The 20,944-nt window shown below is 33.9% G+C and overlaps 1 protein-coding gene across 1 annotated transcript in view; it reads left to right on the forward strand.

Annotated features, from left to right (window-relative positions):
* Positions 1–20,944, forward strand: part of LRP1B (LDL receptor related protein 1B) — a 1,887,165-nt gene that overhangs the window by 1,038,213 nt on the left and 828,008 nt on the right. Inside the window, 5 exon segments of the mRNA XM_021076285.1 lie at positions 5,327–5,549; positions 8,638–8,809; positions 11,804–11,842; positions 11,845–11,946; positions 17,172–17,408. Coding sequence (XP_020931944.1) covers positions 5,327–5,549; positions 8,638–8,809; positions 11,804–11,842; positions 11,845–11,946; positions 17,172–17,408 — 773 coding nt within the window.

Genomic DNA, 20,944 nt, shown 5'->3' on the forward strand with positions numbered 1-20,944 from the left:
AGAAAAAATAAAGTTGTATAGCTATTGATGCTATTCAATAACACAGTTATTTTTATTTTTAAAACAAGACTGAAAAATGAAGTTCCTATTGTAATCCTTCCTAATGAAAATACATATTATCTTTTGCATGAAATGTAAAGATATGAAGTTCTACATAGTTAAATATGACTAGTAAACATGGAGGGTTTGCTAGGCCATAATCAGAACAATGATATATTTTAATCTAGCAATACATGACCTTCTAGTTGTATGTCTCACTCCCTTATCATCTAATTCTTAACCAAAATCTTGTTGTGTAATGTCATTTTCAAGCAGTTAAAATGGATGGTAAATAGTTTGACTGGGAGAACTCTGAAATATCTAAATTGTGTCATTAAACCGTAACCAAAATGTTAGGGGTAAGAATGGTGACACAAAACCAAAGTTGACTATTCAGTTAAGGGGTGCAAATGGGGCTCTGATATGTTTAAATTCCCCTTTGTCCTTTTGGACCAAGTGTGAAAGTATGGGAGCATCCCTGGAAATGGGTATCACTGAGAAAGCTGTCTTATTTTTATCTGCTAAAGAAAAAAGGATGCAGGTTTTAAGATGTCAGTCTGTTTAGCAATTGCTTTGCTTTAATGTGTGGGGATGACTGGGACCATAACTGTAAGCACAGTGTTCTACCACTGTCGGTGAGTGCTCCCCTTGTGATGTTTGAATTATTCAGGCACGTTTACCAACAATACTCAAAGTTTCTTCCTAGTCTCAGTGGTATAAAACTTATATATCTGTCGTAAAACAGGGCTACTCATGTAATCAACAAAGATTCAGATAAAATCAGTTCCTCATGTTAGATGAGCCAAAAGAACAGACTCCTTCCTATTTCCTATAGCTGCTGAATTACAGTTAGGAAGAATAATTAAGAGTTTGAAAGGAATGTTCCTGTCCTTTATGAACAAATAGTTAAACATTTCTTAGAGGCAGCATTTGGAATATTGTTTAATTTTAAGTTTTGTGTTAGTGGAAAATGAATAGAATGGCATTCAAAAAAAAAAGTGAAAAATAAGAGAATGCAATCTCAGTTTAATTTCTTCTTTTTATTCTGGAGAATAATCGATACCACAGGAAAGACCAGGGAAAGAAGAAATGTCAATATTGCAATCCTGAGGGGATGGACATAGGACAAATTGGGGAATGGTTTCCATCATCCACTATGAGTTTGACACAGAGAGTGCTATATGAGGGCTGTGCTGCACTAGAAGCAGCAAAAAAGATGCTTGGTTCCTGGTGGGAGAAGATGCTGAAAGGGTGACAGAGAACCCTGGAAAGTAATAGAGTTAAGTATTCAGAAAACACTGAATAAGATCCCACTAAATGAGATGTCAAATCACCATCTGTGCTTCTTTTGGGGGGAATTTCTAGGGTAGAGTATAGGCTTGCCCATGGTTTCTAAGCCAGGGGCAGAAAACAATCAAGTACAAAGCTATTGTATTTCAGTTCAAAAAGTATAACAATCTAATTATGAGAGAAATCTGGCAAACTAAAAATAGGGATATTCTTCAAAACAACTCATCTTAACATTTTAGAAATGGTAACTTGATCAACAACAAAAGAAGGTTGAAGAACTATTCAAAATGTAAGGAGTCTAGAGAGAAAAAACAATTAAGTGTAATATATGATGCTGGATTGTATTCTAAATTAGAGGAAAAGAATTTTTACAATATAGAACATTATTGGTCAATAGGTAAAATTTGAGTAAAAACTTTATACTATTAAAAGTATTAAATTTCGATAGGTGTGCTATGGTTATACAAGAGAATGTCTTCATACTTAGGAGATGCAGGATGAAATTTTAGATGAATAGGGTCATCATGTCTGCAATTTATTGTCAAATGGTTCAGACAGTACTAGAAATAGCCAGGGGAATAAAAGGTAAATAACAGGTGAATCTAGGTGAAGGGTATAGACATGCATTCTACAATTCTTACTTTTCTATAAGTTTGGAATTATTTCAAAATAATGTGTTAGAAAAAGGCATGAGAAATATATGTACTATATCTCTGAAAAAGGCTAACCATGTGAACATCAAACCTGTTTCAACTGTAAAATAGAAGTTATCTGACCCCTTCTCACAGGTAATTATTTTCGTATAACAATTCTTTTATTTAAAAATATATTTACTACTATAATCAACTTAACCCTCTTATTTATTGCTAATAATTAAAACTATAGGATTTGGTTATTAGATGTAACTCTGAGATAAACATTGGCATGTATTTCAACGATGTTTGACATATATTGATAAATCACTTTCTAAAAGAGTTGTTGGTATGCTTTTAAATTTATTTTTATTTTCTGTAGCTATGGTCATACTATATCTCCAATCTTATTACAGGCCTTCTTTTCTCTCATAGGTAATTATTAAGATTGGTGAGACAATGGGATTAACAGATCAAATTTTGCTTTTTTTCCTAAAATTTGGACAAATATTTGATAGTTAAGAAAAGAGTGATTTTTTTTAACCCAGCTACACCTATATCACAAATGAAATCTAATTAGGTTTTAGATAATTAAATCTTCACCTTTTATTTATAATTATAGTAGCAGCCTGTCTCAATTAAAGACTTCCCTGAGAATGATGCTTTTCTCTATAATAGTAAGAGACAATTTTAAACTAAAATTAAATAGTAGTAAAACAAGCAAAGAAATTTCTACATGATCATGTGACTATGAGTATTTATGCCTTGAAGACTTATGGATTTAGTGCCATTATCCTGGAGAACTCTTCCATTTCTTGCATTTTGATTGTGAGGGAACAGAGCTCATCATAGTCAACATTCTTAAATCTGAGAATGTTCAATTTTGTGTAAAGACCAAACTGTATCTCCACTGGGCACTAGTTATTCCACTCTGTGCTGGGGGTTCCAGTGGCAAATTGTTTGCTGTTTCTTCTAGCTCAATGCCATTTCATATACCCAAAGTTCTCCTGTTCTTTTAATTTGATACTTCTATTAAACAGTAAAATTTTGATGAATCATATATTTATCCTTTCATAATTTAGCTTAAGCTCATTCAGACATAGAGTTTACTCAATGAGGTTTATTATGACCTGAAATAAATATGATAATCACTTGAATAATTCTTGCAATATTAGGCCAATATCTCTGAAAATATTTTTGGGCAAATTATTTACATTTTCCTGACCTCCATTATCATCTGGTGCACTCTTCCTCCCTAACTAAACTTCTCAAACAGAAATACCAAAAATTATTTTAACCAATACCAAATTCAATGACATATTCTTGATCTGTGTTATTATTTTTTAAATGATTGACCCAGCCAGCCACTACATTACTTTTTATCTTGGAACTTTTCTCCCTTGGGTCTCAATAAGATAGCTCTTTGACCATAGCTCTGATCTTATTTGGTCTTCTTTCTCCAACAACAGGCTTCCAAAGTTGTTGTCTCGGCACCCTCCTCTTTTTTTTTTTTTTTTTTTTCCTTTAGGATTATATCTAATTAAGTCATCTCAAGATGACTTGAGAGAAGTTCTCATTTCCATTCTCATCTTCCATCTTCAGATCATGTGGATAGTTGCAATTGACTGCTTAATATCACTACCTATACATGGTCCATTTGTAACACAATGTATAAACATAGTGTGCCAAAGTCTCCAACTTTCCATCCCAAAGCCAAGCTGCTTGCACTCACATATATTTAATTTTGTGAAATGGACCAGTCATAAAATGAAACTGTGAAAGGACATGTATTTTGGTATGAGGTAAGGAAGAGATGTCCTTATAATAGCAATAGTGTGCAGTGTTCTACAGTGAACAAGAGGGAAACTGGGTAATATTCCTAATAGCAACTTAACTTGAGATAACTATAAACAAATTGATTGACAGGTGAAGAAAGAGGAGATGAAACATGGAATCCGAAGATATGGTGATACAAATGAGATAGTGATAAAGATGAGACAGAGAGACAGAAAGAGAACTCATGAGCTAGTACAGGAGTAGAATTTTGTTTACCATAGTAACGACACATAGCCCCATAAGCCCTTTAATTTATTCTTCGCTAGACTCCAAAACTCTTCACCTGAATGGCATGTCACCTGAAAAATAATTTTTAACTTATGGTGATAAATGGATCTCTCAACAATACTGGAGGAATACATACTCATAATAAAATACGACTCACATTATCACAGACCAGTATGCATTAATGTTTAAAAATTAGTCAAAGCCTCCTAGAGCAGAAAGAGCTAAATTAAAGTTTAAATAATACTCTTGAGCCTGAAAGATACCTCATACTGTTAGATAATGCAGCGACGTTGGGAAAAGTAACTAAAAACTCATTCACCAAGTTGGTAAAATCAAATATTCTATTCTCTAGGTAATCTTAATATTGCTCAGTCACTGTAAATCAGATTATTCTTGAGATTGTATTTAAGTCAAGGCAAAATGGCCTTCTATTTACAAATGTAATTTACTCTCATGAGTAGGTAATCTTGTTAAAATATTGTCAAGTTAATTGAAATTGATTTGTGTTTACTAAACATAGTGAATACTAATCAAATATTAGACACTAAAGTGTTAGAGTTTAAACCTTTGACAGATGCTGTGGGTGCTTCATAGAAGGATTTCTTGTCTCAGAAGTCATCATTGCTTTTCAGCCTTTTCTTCAAAATATAAAAAGAGAAAAAAAAAAGAAATGACCTGCATTTCCTTTATGAAATTGTGTGAATTGGGAAGATTTGGAATTGGTTGGGGGGGATTATTTATGTTTCATTTCCAGTATTACAAACATCACATTTGCTTTTCCATCTGCTTAATTCCATTCCAGTTTTTCTATTCTCTACCACTCATAGTGTCATTGAGCTCTACATAATAGCTTCTATAGGAGACTGACATTACCAGGCAATTTGAAAAGTAGGTTGAAGATAAAGTCGGATAGCTCACATTCTCTGGCCTTGTGACTTGGCTCCCTTCTGAAACTTATTTCGAATAGGCTGCACACACATCCTGTGGTATATGTAGACAGACCCTGCAAGGCTTAAGGAAACATTTCCCCTAATACAAAAATAAACCCACTAGCATCATCCGTTTGGGGGAAATTTTACAGTTGTTAGAAAACCTGCTCCCTTATGCCCTGCAATATTCATTAGCAGATTTCTCTGTTTATGAGTGATATTATATAGAAATGAATATGGGAAGGTAACAGATGTAACCACTGAAATAAATTAGAAGGAAAAGTTTGGTTTTTTTTCTTTTTTTCTTTTTACAGATGGTTCTGTTGAATATGCTTCCCCGCCTCCACTTAACAGTTGTTTTTCTTTCAACAGAAAACTTTTCTTTACGGACTACGGGAATGTGGCCAAAGTGGAGCGCTGTGACATGGATGGGATGAACAGAACAAGGATAATTGATTCTAAGACAGAGCAGCCAGCTGCACTGGCACTAGACCTAGTCAACAAATGGGTTTACTGGGTAGATCTTTACTTGGATTATGTGGAGGTAGTGGACTATCAAGGAAAAAATAGACATACTATCATTCAAGGCAGACAAGTAAGTACATTTGGTTAAAAAAGGCAGCTAAGGTCATGAAGTGAATATTGTCATTACTAAAGAGAAGACTGAAAATTGCAATGTTGAAAATTTCTTATTGAGTCAAACTGCAATGGTCCATAAAAACTATGATACATTTCATCTATGGAAGGATGTTTTTCTTTACAGTGTACTCCATAATCCTGGGGGTGCCTCTCTCTCCCTCCTTCCCCCTGATAAAAAAAGGCACCCAAAAATCCCAACACAAATAAATCAGAAACAATAAACACAACCGAAAATGCTACACTAGTAAGAAAGACAAATATTAGAATAGGACTGATGTTATGACCTACTTACTAAAAACTAATTTAAATAGTTCATTTGTAAGAAACTGGAATATCCTCTGTCCATGCAGCATTGGAGATATTTTGCTAACAAAGCGAATGCCTGCTCACAAAATTATCATTATTGTTTTTAATAGGTTGAATTTAGTGTTGTCTCCTGATGTATTTGAAAACTTCCTAAAGTAGAATTTTGTGAGCCACCAAGGTCAAAACAAGTTTTTGCAAATAACATTCAATTAATACCTGAAGGAGATCTCTAAGTGTAAATGAGAGTTATTCACTAGCATATTTTAAAATTCCGTTTTACCTCACTTATCACACTAATTTCATGTGAGATTCTCATTCTATGGAACTGTGTGACTCACTTTACTTTCTTTTTGCAATGCAAGGCATGGATATTCTGTAATAATTTTGTAAAGTTACTTTTCCTTTATAATCACATTTTAACAATGAGGTATCTTCCCTTCTGTAGCAGATAAACAAATGCACTAATCTAGCTGGTTCAAAAAACCGGGTCCAATATTAGAGGTGAGGCCACTTATATCTCTCACCTTCAACTGCCCTCAGAACTTTGATTTCTTTGGCAATTTTTAGTTACAGCCTTAGAGTACCTAGTCTCTAAAATGATTATGACGGACCTCCTTGGTTTGTGTATGTCATTAATATTTTAAACCTTGAAATAAGGATAAGTAATCCAAATGATCTTCCTCATGACTATTTTTTAAAGTATTTAATGTCTGAGGTTTTAAATTATCCTTTTCTATTTCTATTGCCTGTGCTTTACTGGTTTCCCAAACATTTGCTTCATATACCACTAAGTAATCCAACATAGATACAATTTTTAAAGCATTTGTCCTGTACAAATGCTTTTGTTTAAAGCACAGAATTGGCAAGATTTCCTAAATAGAAAATTTTGTGATTTTGTTCTGTAATTTTTTTTATAGTCAAACTATATACACCTTCCTAAATTCTCTTAACTCCAGATCTGTACTAAAAGTGCCCTAAAAGTTCAATATAACGTCAAAGAATAGTGACAAGTCCTTTTTCATCAAAATCTCTACAATAGATCAATAAACAAATCTACCATACCCTGGTCCCGAACCATTTTTAATTAAGTATAATACAAGGAATGCCCAAAGGAGTGTGCCTAGCTGTGCTTTTGTATGATAAAGTCGGTATATTCACTCTTCCTCTACTCAGGGAAAGCTTTCCATGACTTCAAGGTGGCTATTCCTCTTCACCATCCCCAAGACCTCTGCCTAAGAGGGCAGTTAACTATTGACTGTAAAGTGTCATGGAGAGCAGATTCACCAATCCCATTTTCATTATGAATAGACTTTGGAAAAATGCAATTTCTAGGTAAAAGGCTGATGTTTTATTTAAGATTATTCCAAATATATGATTTTTTTTTTTTTTTTTTTTTTTGGTTTTTATGGTTGCCTGTGTGGCATATGAAAGTTCCCAGGCTAGGGGTCAAATCAGAGCTGCAGATGCCAGCCACAGCAACAGCCATAGCAATGCAAGATCTGAGCAGTGTCTGCAACCTACGCCATAGTTCATGGCAATGCCAGATCCTTAACCCATTGAATGAGGCCAGGGATCAGGCTTCATCCTCATGGATACTAATTGGGTTTATAACCTGCTGAGACACAACAGAAACTCCTCCAAATATGTGATTGTTATTTTTTATTATTGTGAATGCTGGGGCAAAAATTAGTCTAAACAGTGTTTTTTTTTTTTTAAATGGGGTTTTCAAATGCACTTTCTCAGCAATCCTTTCACAGGTAAAGTTGTTCTTTTATAGATGCTATATATCCAGGACTATATGAACAAGTAGCTCATAAAAAATATCTCAAATTTTATATAACAGTGCCATAAGCATATTATTGAATATGCCTAAGGTTTAGTTCTTGCCTTTGAAAAGTGCCTACTGAACATGCTTTATTCCTCTTTTAAAAAAATTTTTTTAAATGAAAACTTCATGAACAGGTTTACCAGATACCACCATAAATTTTGTAAGGTCCCCTTCCATCATAAGACACCAAATATTCTCTTAGGCCTCTTTAGTCCTAATAAAAATATATGTCCTTGAGTTAAAGTGCTATTTTTGTCATATACAGTAAAGGCAATATATTGGCAAGGGATATAGCTTCACTGTGTGCTAAGGGATAGGACAGCAGGCTTTTCCAAAATTACATATCATTTTAAATAAGCACAGAATACCAATATATGTTTTCCCTCCACATGAGAGGATCCTTGACCTACTACAGTCCTGTATGGTATGAGCTTTAAAAAGTGTTGGGTTGTATACCTGTTGAAATTAATACAACATTGAAAATCAACTATGTTTTAAGGAATTTTTTTTGAAAAAGAGTAAAAAAATTAAAAAATAAAGTCTTGTCCTCACAAAAAAGTGTTGAAAGTATGGGAGTATTTTTGTTTGTTTATCCTTTAAATGAAAAATATTTTATTAGCCTCTCTTTTTCAAATGAGAGAATGAAGACAGGGGTGCTAAACATATTTTCTTAATGAAACATGAATAAAATTCTCTCCCATACATTCAGAACTGCTTTATCCAGTACTGCATAATGTTTTATTCTCAGAGACAAATGTTAAACTTAGTGAAAAGTTTAGAGAAATTAAATAATATTCTTGTGACTTTCCTATGATGGAAATTTTCCACAATGGTATATAGCAATCATTTTTTTCTTTAATGTCCAAAGCAACATAATTAGAAATCATAGTTATTTTTGCCTCCTTTATAGGTCAAACATCTTTATGGTATAACTGTGTTTGAAGACTATTTGTATGCAACCAACTCTGATAACTTCAATATAATTAGGATAAACCGATTTAATGGCACTGATAATCATTCATTCATTAAAATGGAAAATGCTCGAGGAATTCGAATCTATCAAAAAAGAACTCAACCAACAGGTAAGACACAAGACTTCTTCATAGCCTTCAGAATGGAGAATTAAATGGGGATATGGTCCTTGTACCTTTGTTTGGCATTAAAGTGGGTGAGTCATAAATTCCATGTTTTGATAGCAAAAGTATATATGTCTGCATCATAAAATGGAATAGAGCTTCCTTCCCAAGTCTAAATGACAAATTGTGCAGTGCCTAATGAGTCATTTCTATAACCATAGAATTGAAATGATGCTAGATTTAAATTCAGAAAAGTACTTTCACTCTTGATGTATGTGCATAAGGAAACCCAGATTCTATGATGCTAGAGAATATTTTTTTACATTGTTCTAGGAAACAAATTTCAAATCAGGACTTTCTTGCAGTACCTGTCCAGTTTTATTGCAGCCATTGGGTCTCTTGACAATATCCCAGTCATTCCTTAACACATGTTAATTAAAAATTAATTTTTTATTAGAAAGCTGCAACATTTCAAAATATTTCTCAAAAACACACAAAAATGGTTTTGCATAGTAAGTGTTCACCAATACAGTTTAGGTTTAATCATATGTAGAATAATGTAACATACAAAAACTACCATTATCCTTTTGTACTTCAAATTAAAACTAATTTAGAATGATATAACTATTAACATAAATTCAGTTTAGGCAATGTATTGTCACATATGCATTTACCAGAAATTCTGTTTGGAATTCTGTAGATAATCTTATGAGAGTTTCATATTAGGATTTATTTATTCACCAATTATTCATTGACCATTTACTATGTACCAGGAACTATACTATGTACATTGGGAATACAGTGGTGAATAAAACAGACCAAAACATTATTGCCTTTATGAGATTTGCACTGTTGAAGAGAAGACACAATTTAAAAAAAAGTACATTGTTGTATTAGAAGATAGTAAGTCTGATGGAGAAAAATAAAGCAGATGACTTTCAGGAGTGGTGGTAGTTTGCAATTTTATATTGAATGGTCAGAGGAAGTCCCATTGAAAATATAAAGTTGAATGAAAACTTGAAGTAATTAAAGGAGAGAGGCAGGTAGAAAAATGAGCATGCACAAAAAACCATGAAGAGCATGCTTAGATTGTTCCAAGAAACCCATATATCTAGAGCAGAGAAGACAAGGAGAAGAGAAGTAAGCAATTAAGTTGGAGAAAAGGAGAAGGACCATAACAAATAGGTACCTGCAGACACTCATAAAAGCTTTTGCTTATACTTTTCATGAGACGGGGGAGTACTTAGGAAGCATTTAGCCGAGAAAGCAGTTTCATAATCTGACTGACCCTTTAAAGGAATTACTATGACTACCGTACTAACAATAGGCTGTGAGCGTGGAGGGTGGAACGTTAGGATGGTGGAGTGGACCAAGATGGCAGCAGTGAAGGTTGCAAAATCCATTAGACTCAGGATATATTTGAAGGTATAGCCAACAGGATTTCCTAATGGATTTAATGTGGGTTGTCAATTAAAAACAAAACAAAACAAAAGAAGAGGCAAGGATGATAACAATGTTTTGAGCTGAGCAATGGGAATAATTGAGTTATTTTTTGAGACTGGGAAAACTAAGATTTGGGGCAAAGAAATAAAGTATATTTTTTACATGCTATTTTGAATATCAGTCATAAATTCAGATGGGGCTATCAAGGCGATTTTTGAATATCCAAATCTGGAGTTGAGGTGGAAGTCTAAGCTGGACATAGCAATTTGAGAGTCATTGGCATGCAGATGACATTAAAGCCAAGAAAATGGATGTGATCACTGAGGAAATAATTATTGATGGGGAAAAGAAAAGTGACAAATAAGGGACACCAGGACACTCCAACAATAAGTCAAAGACAATAGGAGGAACCAAAAGAGGAGACTGAAAAGAAACTTAAGTCCAATTGGCCCATCCTCATAGGGATCTGACAAGAAGAGTTTTGTGGTGAAAAGAATGTCTGGTGAGAGTGATCTGAGAAAGATAGGAAGGAAAGAAATTGTAGAAAATGAGCAGTGCTAACTAAAAAGTGTTCTGGAGAAAAGACTTGTGGCTGCCTGATGGGAGGGGGAGGGAGTGGGAGGGATCGGGAGCTTGGACTTATCAGACACAACTTAGATTTACAAGGAGATCCTGCTGAATAGCATTGAGAACTTTGTCTAGATACTCATGTTGCAACAGAAGAAAGGGTGGGGGAGAAAAATGTCATTGTAATGTATACATGTAAGGATAACCTGATCCCCTTGCTGTACAGTGGGAAAATAAAAAAATTAAAAATAAATAAATAAATAAATAAAAAGTGTTCATGTTAGGTAGAACAGGAAATGGGAAGCTAATTAAAGGATTGTATAGGAATTCATGTTAAAAGTAAGATTTTTCCCCAAGATGCAGAAATAATGGCACATTTGTATGCTGATGGGCATGATCCAATGAAGAGAGCAAAAGTAATAATGAAAGTGGAAAAGTGGAGAGTTGCTAAGTTGGTGAGAGGAGATGTGATCTAGTATAGAAATGGAGTGAGATTAGAAAATAAAAGCAACACGTGTGAAAAAAATAGTTAAACTACATTTCGGTTTTCATTTAGACAGGAGGAATACAAAGAGAAGATGGCATATAGTTTTCAAAAGCATGTAAATTTTTAATACTAAAAGAAAATTGTCATATTATTCATCACGATTCCAAGTAATAGTGATTGAAAAGAAATATAATTACAATAATACATAATATTTCACTGATATTATTCCTATTACAGCAAAATAATGCTTTATTAATATAAAAGCATTTTATCTTCTCAGAATTTTTTTTAAATATAGCCTTCAGAGGACTTTAGCAAATCTCTGCTTTTCTTTTTCAATAGGGTTTAAACTCTTTTCCAGCTGATTATGATACTAAATAGGTGAATACATAGATTCTTGCTAGGATTCCCTCTTCTTGCACTGTAAAGGTTTTAGAATACTGATGTACATAATTATCTTGTCTTTGGAGAATTTCAAACATGCTGTTTTTTATTTGTTGTAGTCAGAAGCCATGCATGTGAAGTGGATCCATACGGAATGCCGGGGGATGTTCACACATCTGTCTGCTCGGCAGCAGTTACAAAACACGGACCTGTCGCTGCAGGACTGGCTTCAACTTGGGAAGTGATGGCAGGTCATGCAAAAGTATGTTATTAAAAATCAAACATTTGCCAACAGCTACTGCTTCAAAAGATGGTTCTTAGTATTAATTAGGAGCATCAACATCAATAATAACATGAGACTTCATCAGGTCAAATTTGCCTATGTTTTTATACCAGCCATTTTTCTCAAAACCTGTATTTTGTTTTTGTTTTTTTTTTTCCTTTTATATGTGTGTGATAATGTGAATGAGAAACCTGATTGTGCTATAGAGTCACTAAATTTATGGATCTTTGGGAAACATACTTTACAAAAGCTTTTTAGGAAAATCCTTTCCTTAATTCCCTAAAGAGTATTTTTGGTCTATGAGCTTGAGTTGTTGGTTGACTATATTTTCTCTTTTCTGAAGCAAGATGCTGCTTCTAGTAATAGGTGTGTTGTTTAGCCCAACAGGAATCCATATAAAGTAATACTTCACCTTATCCAGCATTGAGGGGTAAAATTCATTTCATCATTTCATTTTCCAGGTAACTGGAGCTATACTAATTAAATATCCATCTCTTTAAAGATTGTGTTGAAAACCTTTCTAGTAGTTAGATATATCTTTGTTTTATTTTTGATATATGCTAGAATAATTAAGCTTCTTTACTTAATAAGTAATAAATATTTTCCCTACATAGCTTTTATTACATTTAAACTTTTGCTCAAAAATTAGTTCAGTCCTTTACTTGGTGTCTTTGTAATCAGATATAGTACTATTAATGACCCTCATAGAAATGGTGTCCATGTGGAGAATGTTAGTTTTTTAATGTCCTGCAAATAACATAATTTTTATGGTTATGATGATTCTTTTATACAGTGTCTATTTTGTCTCTCTTTCATCATAGTCTTTTATTTCTGTCTGCTTCCTTTCTGGAACTCTCCCGCCATCTCTTAATTTCTTATATGCTTGCTGAGGACTATGAAATGAGACCACTAAATTTGTTTTAATTTTAAGGCTAAGTGGTTAGAATTTATAGTATAAATACTTTAAAATCGAGAACCTAAGAGGCTTAACTGTGATAAAATATATGCATTTTAGTTTTTTTTTAATTATTTCTAACTTTCTTTTAAATGCTATGAATATAAAGACTAACTCTCAAGTTCAAGAAATCCTCTGGATAACTGAAGGCATTGTGTGAGAAACCTCAAGATGGAAGTGTGTGTACGTGTTTGTGTGGTATGTGTGTATTGTGTCATAAACCTCAAGATAGAAGTGTGTGTATAACCAGCCTTTAAACTGCTCTGGTTACCACTTGGAAAGTGATGGTATGCCATGCAAAAATGCAGTCATGGACACTAATGGATACATATGTGCATGCTTATATATAAATGCATATATATATGCCATAAGAAAAAGTGTAAGATCAGCATAAGCTTCAGTCACCCTTAATGTAGTGATCCGTCAGAATACATTTATGTTTACATTAACAGAAACAATTCTAGCTATTTTAAGCAGAAAGCATCAAACACAAATAGATAGGTACTTATAAAATCATTGAGAAGCCTGATGCAGCAGCTTCTAGACTAGGTCCTTATAATAGTTCTCAAAAATACCACAAACTAGACTAACTTAAAGCTGGAACTCCTGGCACAGTCCAAAGGTAGAGCATTGAAAAGCCACAAATGGCAATGGTAACTTCAAAAATGCATGATTTTAGCTGAGATATAGGGATTAGGAAATTTGCACCACAGCTATTATCTTCAGAAATAATAGGTCATACTAAACAAAGTGAAACAACAAAAAGACACCATTTCCTTGCCTCTTAATACACACAAAGGAAGAAGACTGATGAGGGAAAATTCAGTTTATCCATTAGATAAAAAGCAGCAGAAGCAGCAAAATATGATCTCATTTCCATATTCCAGATTCAAGCTAGTACAACTGCTTTTAGGGACTTAAATCAAAACCAAATCCATGGCTATATCAGTATCTGTGAAATCCAATTTTTAGTTTTCACTCGCATATAGTACGGGAAAACGTACTAGAAGAAACAGGTACAGAATAACTGAAAAAAGTGACTGAATTAAACAGTGGGGAAAATAGTTACCATTCTTATTTAAAATCTACTTGCGCACACACATACCTACACATATGTTAAACCAGTGAAGTACCAGGTTACCAATTAAAGTTAAAACTACAAGAAAGAATTCCCATTGTGGCTGAGTGGTAATGAAACTGACTAGTATCCATGAGGATGCAGGTTTGGTCCCTGGCCTCACTCAAAGGGTTAAGACTCTGGCATTGCAGTGAGCTGTGGTGTAGGTCACAGAAAAGGTTCAGATCTGGCGTTGCTGTGTCTGTGGCATAGGCTGTCAGCTGCAGCTATAATTCAGTTCCTAGCCTGGGAACTTTTATTGCCACAGGTACGGCCCTAAAAAGCAAGAAACCAACAAAACAAAACAAAACAAAAAAAAAAACAAGCAAAAATTAATGTTAGCAAAAACAGGTATAGTAAAACAAGCCTTCTTGTAGATTGCTAATAAAACTGGAAATCAATACACTATTGGAAAGGTATTTGATAGTACATAACAAAAGGCATAAAGTTGTTAACATCCTTTAACAAGTTATCCCACTTTTTCTTTTTATTTGTCTTTTTTCCATTTCCAGGGCCTCTCTCACGGCATATGGAGGTTCCCAGGCTAGGGGTCGAATCGGAGCTGTAGCAGTCAGCCTACGCCAGAGCCACAGCAATGCAGGATCTGAGCCACATCTGCAAACTACACCACAGCTCACAGCAATGACAGATCCTTAGTCCACTGAGCAAGGCCAGGGATCAAACCTGCAACCTCATGGTTCCTAGTCAGATTCGTTAACCACTGAGCCACGATGGGAACTCCAGTTATCCCACTTTTGATTGAAGAAATTCATTGTAAATGTATGTAAAACAATTAAAAACCCAGAAACAATCTAAATATCCTACAATCAGTAACTAGATGACTATATAATATTGCCTTCTAGCAGGCAACATGATGCTACCATTGAAAAGAATGTTTTGAAGACTTTTAATGACTCAACAAAATATCATTATATTTTTAAAATTAAGTACTAAAATGTATATATAAGATCCCAATTTTTAAAAATCAAAGTATCTATTCATATAAAGTTGATAGGAAATACTCAGGAATGCTAATTTTCAATTGATTTGCTCTACTTTTATATAATATGAAATAGAATTTTTAAAGAAAATAAAAAGTAAATAGACACTGAGAGATAGTGAGGTTAATGAGGAAGAGGGATGTTAATATTCTTTACCTAGTAATTCCATTTCTGGAAATGTATACTAAGAGATCATCTAAGAAAACATATAAAATGATAGGTTGGGAAAATGCTTATCTCAGTATTATTATAATAATGAAAAGATAAAACCAACGGGATCCTCCTTCGGTGGATTATCACATTATACTGATCATACTGAAGGAATATAAGACAAAAGTAATAGAATAAAAAATTATAGCCACTTCTGTATAAGTGTGCATTAGAAAAATACCTAGATAAATTAAAATTGAATTAGTCATACAAAAGATTATAATATAGCAATAAAAATGAATGAACATTGACTACAACAACCATAAATGAATATCCAGTATGGAATAAGAATAAAATTAACTCATAGGAGAATTCACACATGCAATTAAATCACACAAAATTAAACAATCTAGTTACGGATATGGCACAGTGGGTTAAGAATCTGACTACGGAGGCTGAGGTCACAGTGAAGGTGTAGGTTTGATCCCCAGCCCAGTGTAGTGGGTTCATGGATCTGGTGTTGCTGCACCTGTGGCTCAGGTTGCAGCTGTGGCTCAGATTCAATCCTTGGCCCAGGAACTTCCACCTATAACAGGTGAGCCCATAAAATGGAAAAAAAAATAAATGTGTTGGGAAATACAAATAACATACATACCAAAACTTCTAAAAAAATACATGATAAACACCACAGCCAGAATCTTGGATGTCTCTGGGATGAAAGGGGGTGATTGGTTTGGGACATGAACATTCATTCTCCTCTTCTGGACATATTCTTAAGAACTGCACTAGGTAAATGAAGTTTGCTTTATTTTTATTCATTTTTTATATAATGATTTTTATTTTTTTCCATTATAGATGGTTTACAATTTTATTACTATGTATATATTTAATATTTATTAACACTAATTTTAAAAGAAAACAAGATAGACATTTATAAGATGATATAGTTTGTATTTAGCGTATTGAGTTTAAGGGGATCTCTTTTTTTTTTCTTCGTATTGTTACAATGTAATTATTTTAAGTTACTAGGAATCTTATTTATGGTATGGTTATCCAAATATAATAGTCATGTGTATTCTCAGTTTATTAATAAAACCCATTATGTTTTCCTTTCCATATGTAGTATTTTCTTCAAAATTATGAATATTAAACTTAAGTATAATGTGTCTTGGCAGTAGGAGAGCCTTACACATATTTTCATATAAAAGTCTGAAGGACTTTCATTCATTCTGTAGAAAAGGATGCCTTGATTTTGGCATTTTAGCCCAGGACACAGTTTTTTTATTTGGGTTTTTTTTTGTTTTGTTTTGTTTAGTTTTTGATAAGGAATGTGTTGCACATCAGAGTTACTGACAGACAGCATCAACCTCTGACATTCTAATGAAGATGTGAAGACAAAAGTCATGCTTTAACTGGCATTTGATTTCACTTCTTAAGAAAATAAATCACATGTTTAGACAACCTGTAATATATTTAAATGAAAGTTATGTGATACTGTGTGATTCTTTTTGTTTGTCTCTGACAAAAAGTCTATAGATATAGACTCTGAGTAAGGGGATGTTTTAAATATTCTGAAGTTTTTAGCATTGCCAAATGTAATGAATGCTACAGTTAGGGTCTAAAAATGTGTTAGAATGTAATGAACTAGAAAATTAAATGTGCTGGATATTTTAAAAAATGTCTGTTTCTACAGTTGCAAGTTATCCAATGATCTGTCATGTTTTTGCTATACAGACAGTTGCAGACAAAATAATAATTAAATAAATATAACCTATTCACAGAAGTAATTTCTGTTTTAATTAAAGTAATGCAATTAGCTGGCCTTCTTGCATTGAGATACATTTGGCATATTTTAGAGTTTAATTTTTGGTATTGAATTTAAAAAACGCTCATTGTGCCAGTTAATTAAACAGTGGCATTAGGCAGTGTAAAGAAGATTAGGCAGCACTGGTTGTTTATGTTTGTAATCTTTCTTCTGCAGGACCAAAGAATGAGCTATTCCTTTTTTATGGGAAAGGACGCCCAGGAATTGTTAGAGGAATGGACTTGAATACCAAGATAGCCGATGAATACATGATCCCCATAGAAAATCTGGTAAACCCTCGGGCTTTAGATTTTCATGCAGAAACCAATTATATCTACTTTGCTGACACTACCAGTTTCCTAATTGGCCGACAGAAGATAGATGGCACAGAGCGAGAAACCATCCTGAAAGATGGTAAGTGACAATGTGAAACATTGCTCTCAAACTACCCAGAGACAAAGCCCTTTAAAAGGATAAACCCAATATATATCAGACTAACTTTATCCAGGACCCAAGTTACTGTTGATTTTAAAGTATTTGTTAACTTCGTTTTCTTCAGTAACATTATTTCTACTTGTTTTCCACATACCAGCTTTTTAAAACCTTCATGGTAAAATTGAACTTGCAATTGTCTATTACTTTTTTTTTTTTTTTGTCTTTTTTGCTATTTCTTGGGCTGCTCCCACGGCATATGGAGGTTCCCAGGCTAGGGGTCTCATCAGAGCTGTAGCCACAGGCCTACGCCAGAGCCACAGCAAGGCGGGATCCGAGCTGCGTCTGCAACCCACAACACAGCTCACGGCAACGCCGGATCATCAACCCACTGAGCAAGGGCAGGGACCGAACCCGCAACCTCATGGTTCCTAGTTGGATTCGTCAACCACTGTGCCACGACGGCAAGTCCAATTACATTTTAAATATTACAGAAGTTAAATTGAACTATTTATCCACCTTCATGGAAAAGGTAGATTTACAATGATATATTTACAGTACTATGTGGTAGATCATAAGATTTAATAGGACATCAGAGACTTTTGTAATATTTGGTCCTCATTAGACTATTCACCATGTCATTCACAGGTACATTAAAAATATCAATGTCCCCATTGTCATCACGATCTTGCATATTGTTTTTTACTCTAAGATATTACAATTGAGTTATTCTGTAAACATATATGGATATGCTTTATTATACCAGTGAATTTCATAAATTAGTTGGCTTAGAGCGACCAATCAAGTAATGAAATAATATAACTTTGGTATAAGTAGAAAACATCTTTAATTATCAAGCAAGCTAAATCTTTGGCTGCTAGTCAGCTTTAGGCATGTTATGGATGATTCTAGACGTCAGTTTTCTCATCTGTACACTTTACTTCTCAAATACTTTTTAAAAATATTTGATTTAGGGACATTAGTTGTATGATTAGTATATGAAGGACACTGTGCTAGCTATCCTATCATAAAGGAAATGATGGGAAAAGGCTACTGCCTTCAAGGAGTTCATAATCTACCTTTGGAAAGAATACAAGTGCCCCCAATATATAAAGGCTTTGCAGCATAAGTTCAAAGTGGGCCCAAAGAAATATATGATTAATGGAGAATGTCTGTGTAATAAGAATACACAGGAAGGCAGTTAAGATTATCATATTAAGTGAAGTATGTCAGAAGGAGGAAGATATCAAATACTATATGATATCACTTATATGTGAAATCTAAAATAAGGCACAAACGAACCTATCTACAAAACAGAAACAGACTCAGACATAGGTAAAAGACTTGTAGTTGCCAAGGGGAGAGGGGAGTGGGATGGACTGACTGGGAGTTTGGGGTTAGTAGATGCAAACTATTACATTTAGAATGGATAAGCAATGAGGTCCTGTTTTGTACTACGGGGAACTGTGTCCAATCTCTTGGGATAGAACATGATGGAAGATAATATAAGAAAAGGAATGTATGTATATGTATGACTGGGTCACTTTGCTGTATAACAGAAATTGGAACCGTGTTGTAAATCAGCTATAATAAATAATGCAAAAATTTTCAAAATTAAGAAAAAAGAATACACAGGAAGGAAGAGATGCCATTTTGTGGCGATTCTCAGAGAACTTTTTTAAAGGAGGTGGTACTGGGGCTAGATCTTAAAGAAAGAACGTTAAAGGGGAGGGGAGGATACCTCAGCACAAGGAATTCCATGAGAAAAGCAAAACCCCAAACCCTCAAAAAGGCAATGCTCCAGAAAGAAGATGAAGTGGAACATTAAGTGGGTCACCACTGGAGGTTTAGTTTACAGGTAGTCATGACAGAGGGGCTGTAGATCTTGAAATGAGGTGAAATCAAAGGACTTAGATGTGAGGTAAAGGGCTTAGATTAAATCCTGGCGGGGTAAGAGGGAATGCTTTTGAGCAAAAGAATAAAGTGAAGTAAAGAGATCTTTTAGGAGAATCATTGTGGTGGTAGAGTACAGAGTAAATCAGAGAGAGGAAGAAAAGAAAAGCAAAGCAGAGAGATGGACTAAAATTATAGATAGCATGAGTGGTAATGAATGGTTGACCCCTTCTGTCTCTTAGAGGGATTGAGCACAGCATAAGAAAATTATTTATTCAATTCAGTTTCACTTTAAATCAACCTTTAATGATAAAAAGTACACCTTCCATGAGTGACAAATGAAGTGCTAAAATGAAAAATATCCCTGTTTTTGTCTTTCTGTAGTTCACTGATTAAGACGGTATACATCCACCATGACTTAATAACCAAAAGAGTATCTAATTAGAGTTAAGAATGTTACTTTAAATTGAATGTGGCAGAGGCTGTCTGACTACTTTTCTTTGTAATGTGAGATTAGATGATAAAAGCTTGACAATTTTAGAAGGACAGTGAACTTGCATACTCTCTCTAAGTAAATGCATTTGGATTGCTCTAATTTTGACCTAGACACTTTCAAGAGGTACTGAAATGTTAATATATAGGGTTCTTGATTTCTTTTCAAAATGTGTCAGTTCCTGTTCGGTGACCGAATGTTCCGGCTAATAATCCTAACTTTGATAACAATATCTTGTCAGTGACATTGGGGTTTTTGCATTCTACCACAGCAACAGAGATCAACTCTAAAAATCGCTTGACTGCCTGGCACATCTGTACAGTGTTGTTTTGATAGTGTGGAGGTTACGAAAACAGTCTGTAGATTTTCACACCTGAAATATATTTAACATTTGGATAATCCTATACAGGGACAGCTTACTGTCTTTTTATTAGTTATCTTTTTCTTACAAGTAAGGAGAATACTAATAGCCATTATGCTACAAGACTAACATGTCAAAACAGAACTTATATTTGGCAAATGACAACTTATGATTCTTGGGATTGGAAAAAAACAAGTTCTGTGTGTATATATTCATTTAACTAGAGTGTCTACCATCTCACCTGAAGACCAAGAGGTAATGCTTGTTTTGACAAATGATTTTGTAAGCTTAGTAGAAAGTCTAAGTCTTAAATAAATTTGTGCAGTGTGAAGGACAAGGCTTAAAGATTTTGCTGTTTTTACACAAACATAAGCATAAGTATCTGGGGCATACTCTGTGTAAGCTCAGATCCTTTCTACACAGAAAAAAAAAAAAACAGCATTTCAAAGAAAGACTCATCTCTATTCATTTTTTGTTTTTTTGTCTTAAAGTTTTATTGAACACTTCTTAAAGAGCTAAAACAACTATATAGTTAAATAAATGAGAAAGGAAAATTATCTATTTGAAGTACTTAGGTATATCTCAATAATTACTTTCAAGTTCCTATGAAATGAAGACATCCGTGATTTAATAAAGATAGACTTCTGTAAGGACAAAACATTTGCCAGTCTTTATTTTTCAACTCTTTAGAATTTTTGCCAAAATTTTGGTAAAATTTATACTCTTGATTCCTTTTAGTTAATTAACTTGAATGCCTTCTCTGAGCAAGGT

Source organism: Sus scrofa, chromosome 15 (assembly GCF_000003025.6).
Source record: "Sus scrofa isolate TJ Tabasco breed Duroc chromosome 15, Sscrofa11.1, whole genome shotgun sequence".
Lineage (NCBI taxonomy): Eukaryota > Metazoa > Chordata > Mammalia > Artiodactyla > Suidae > Sus > Sus scrofa.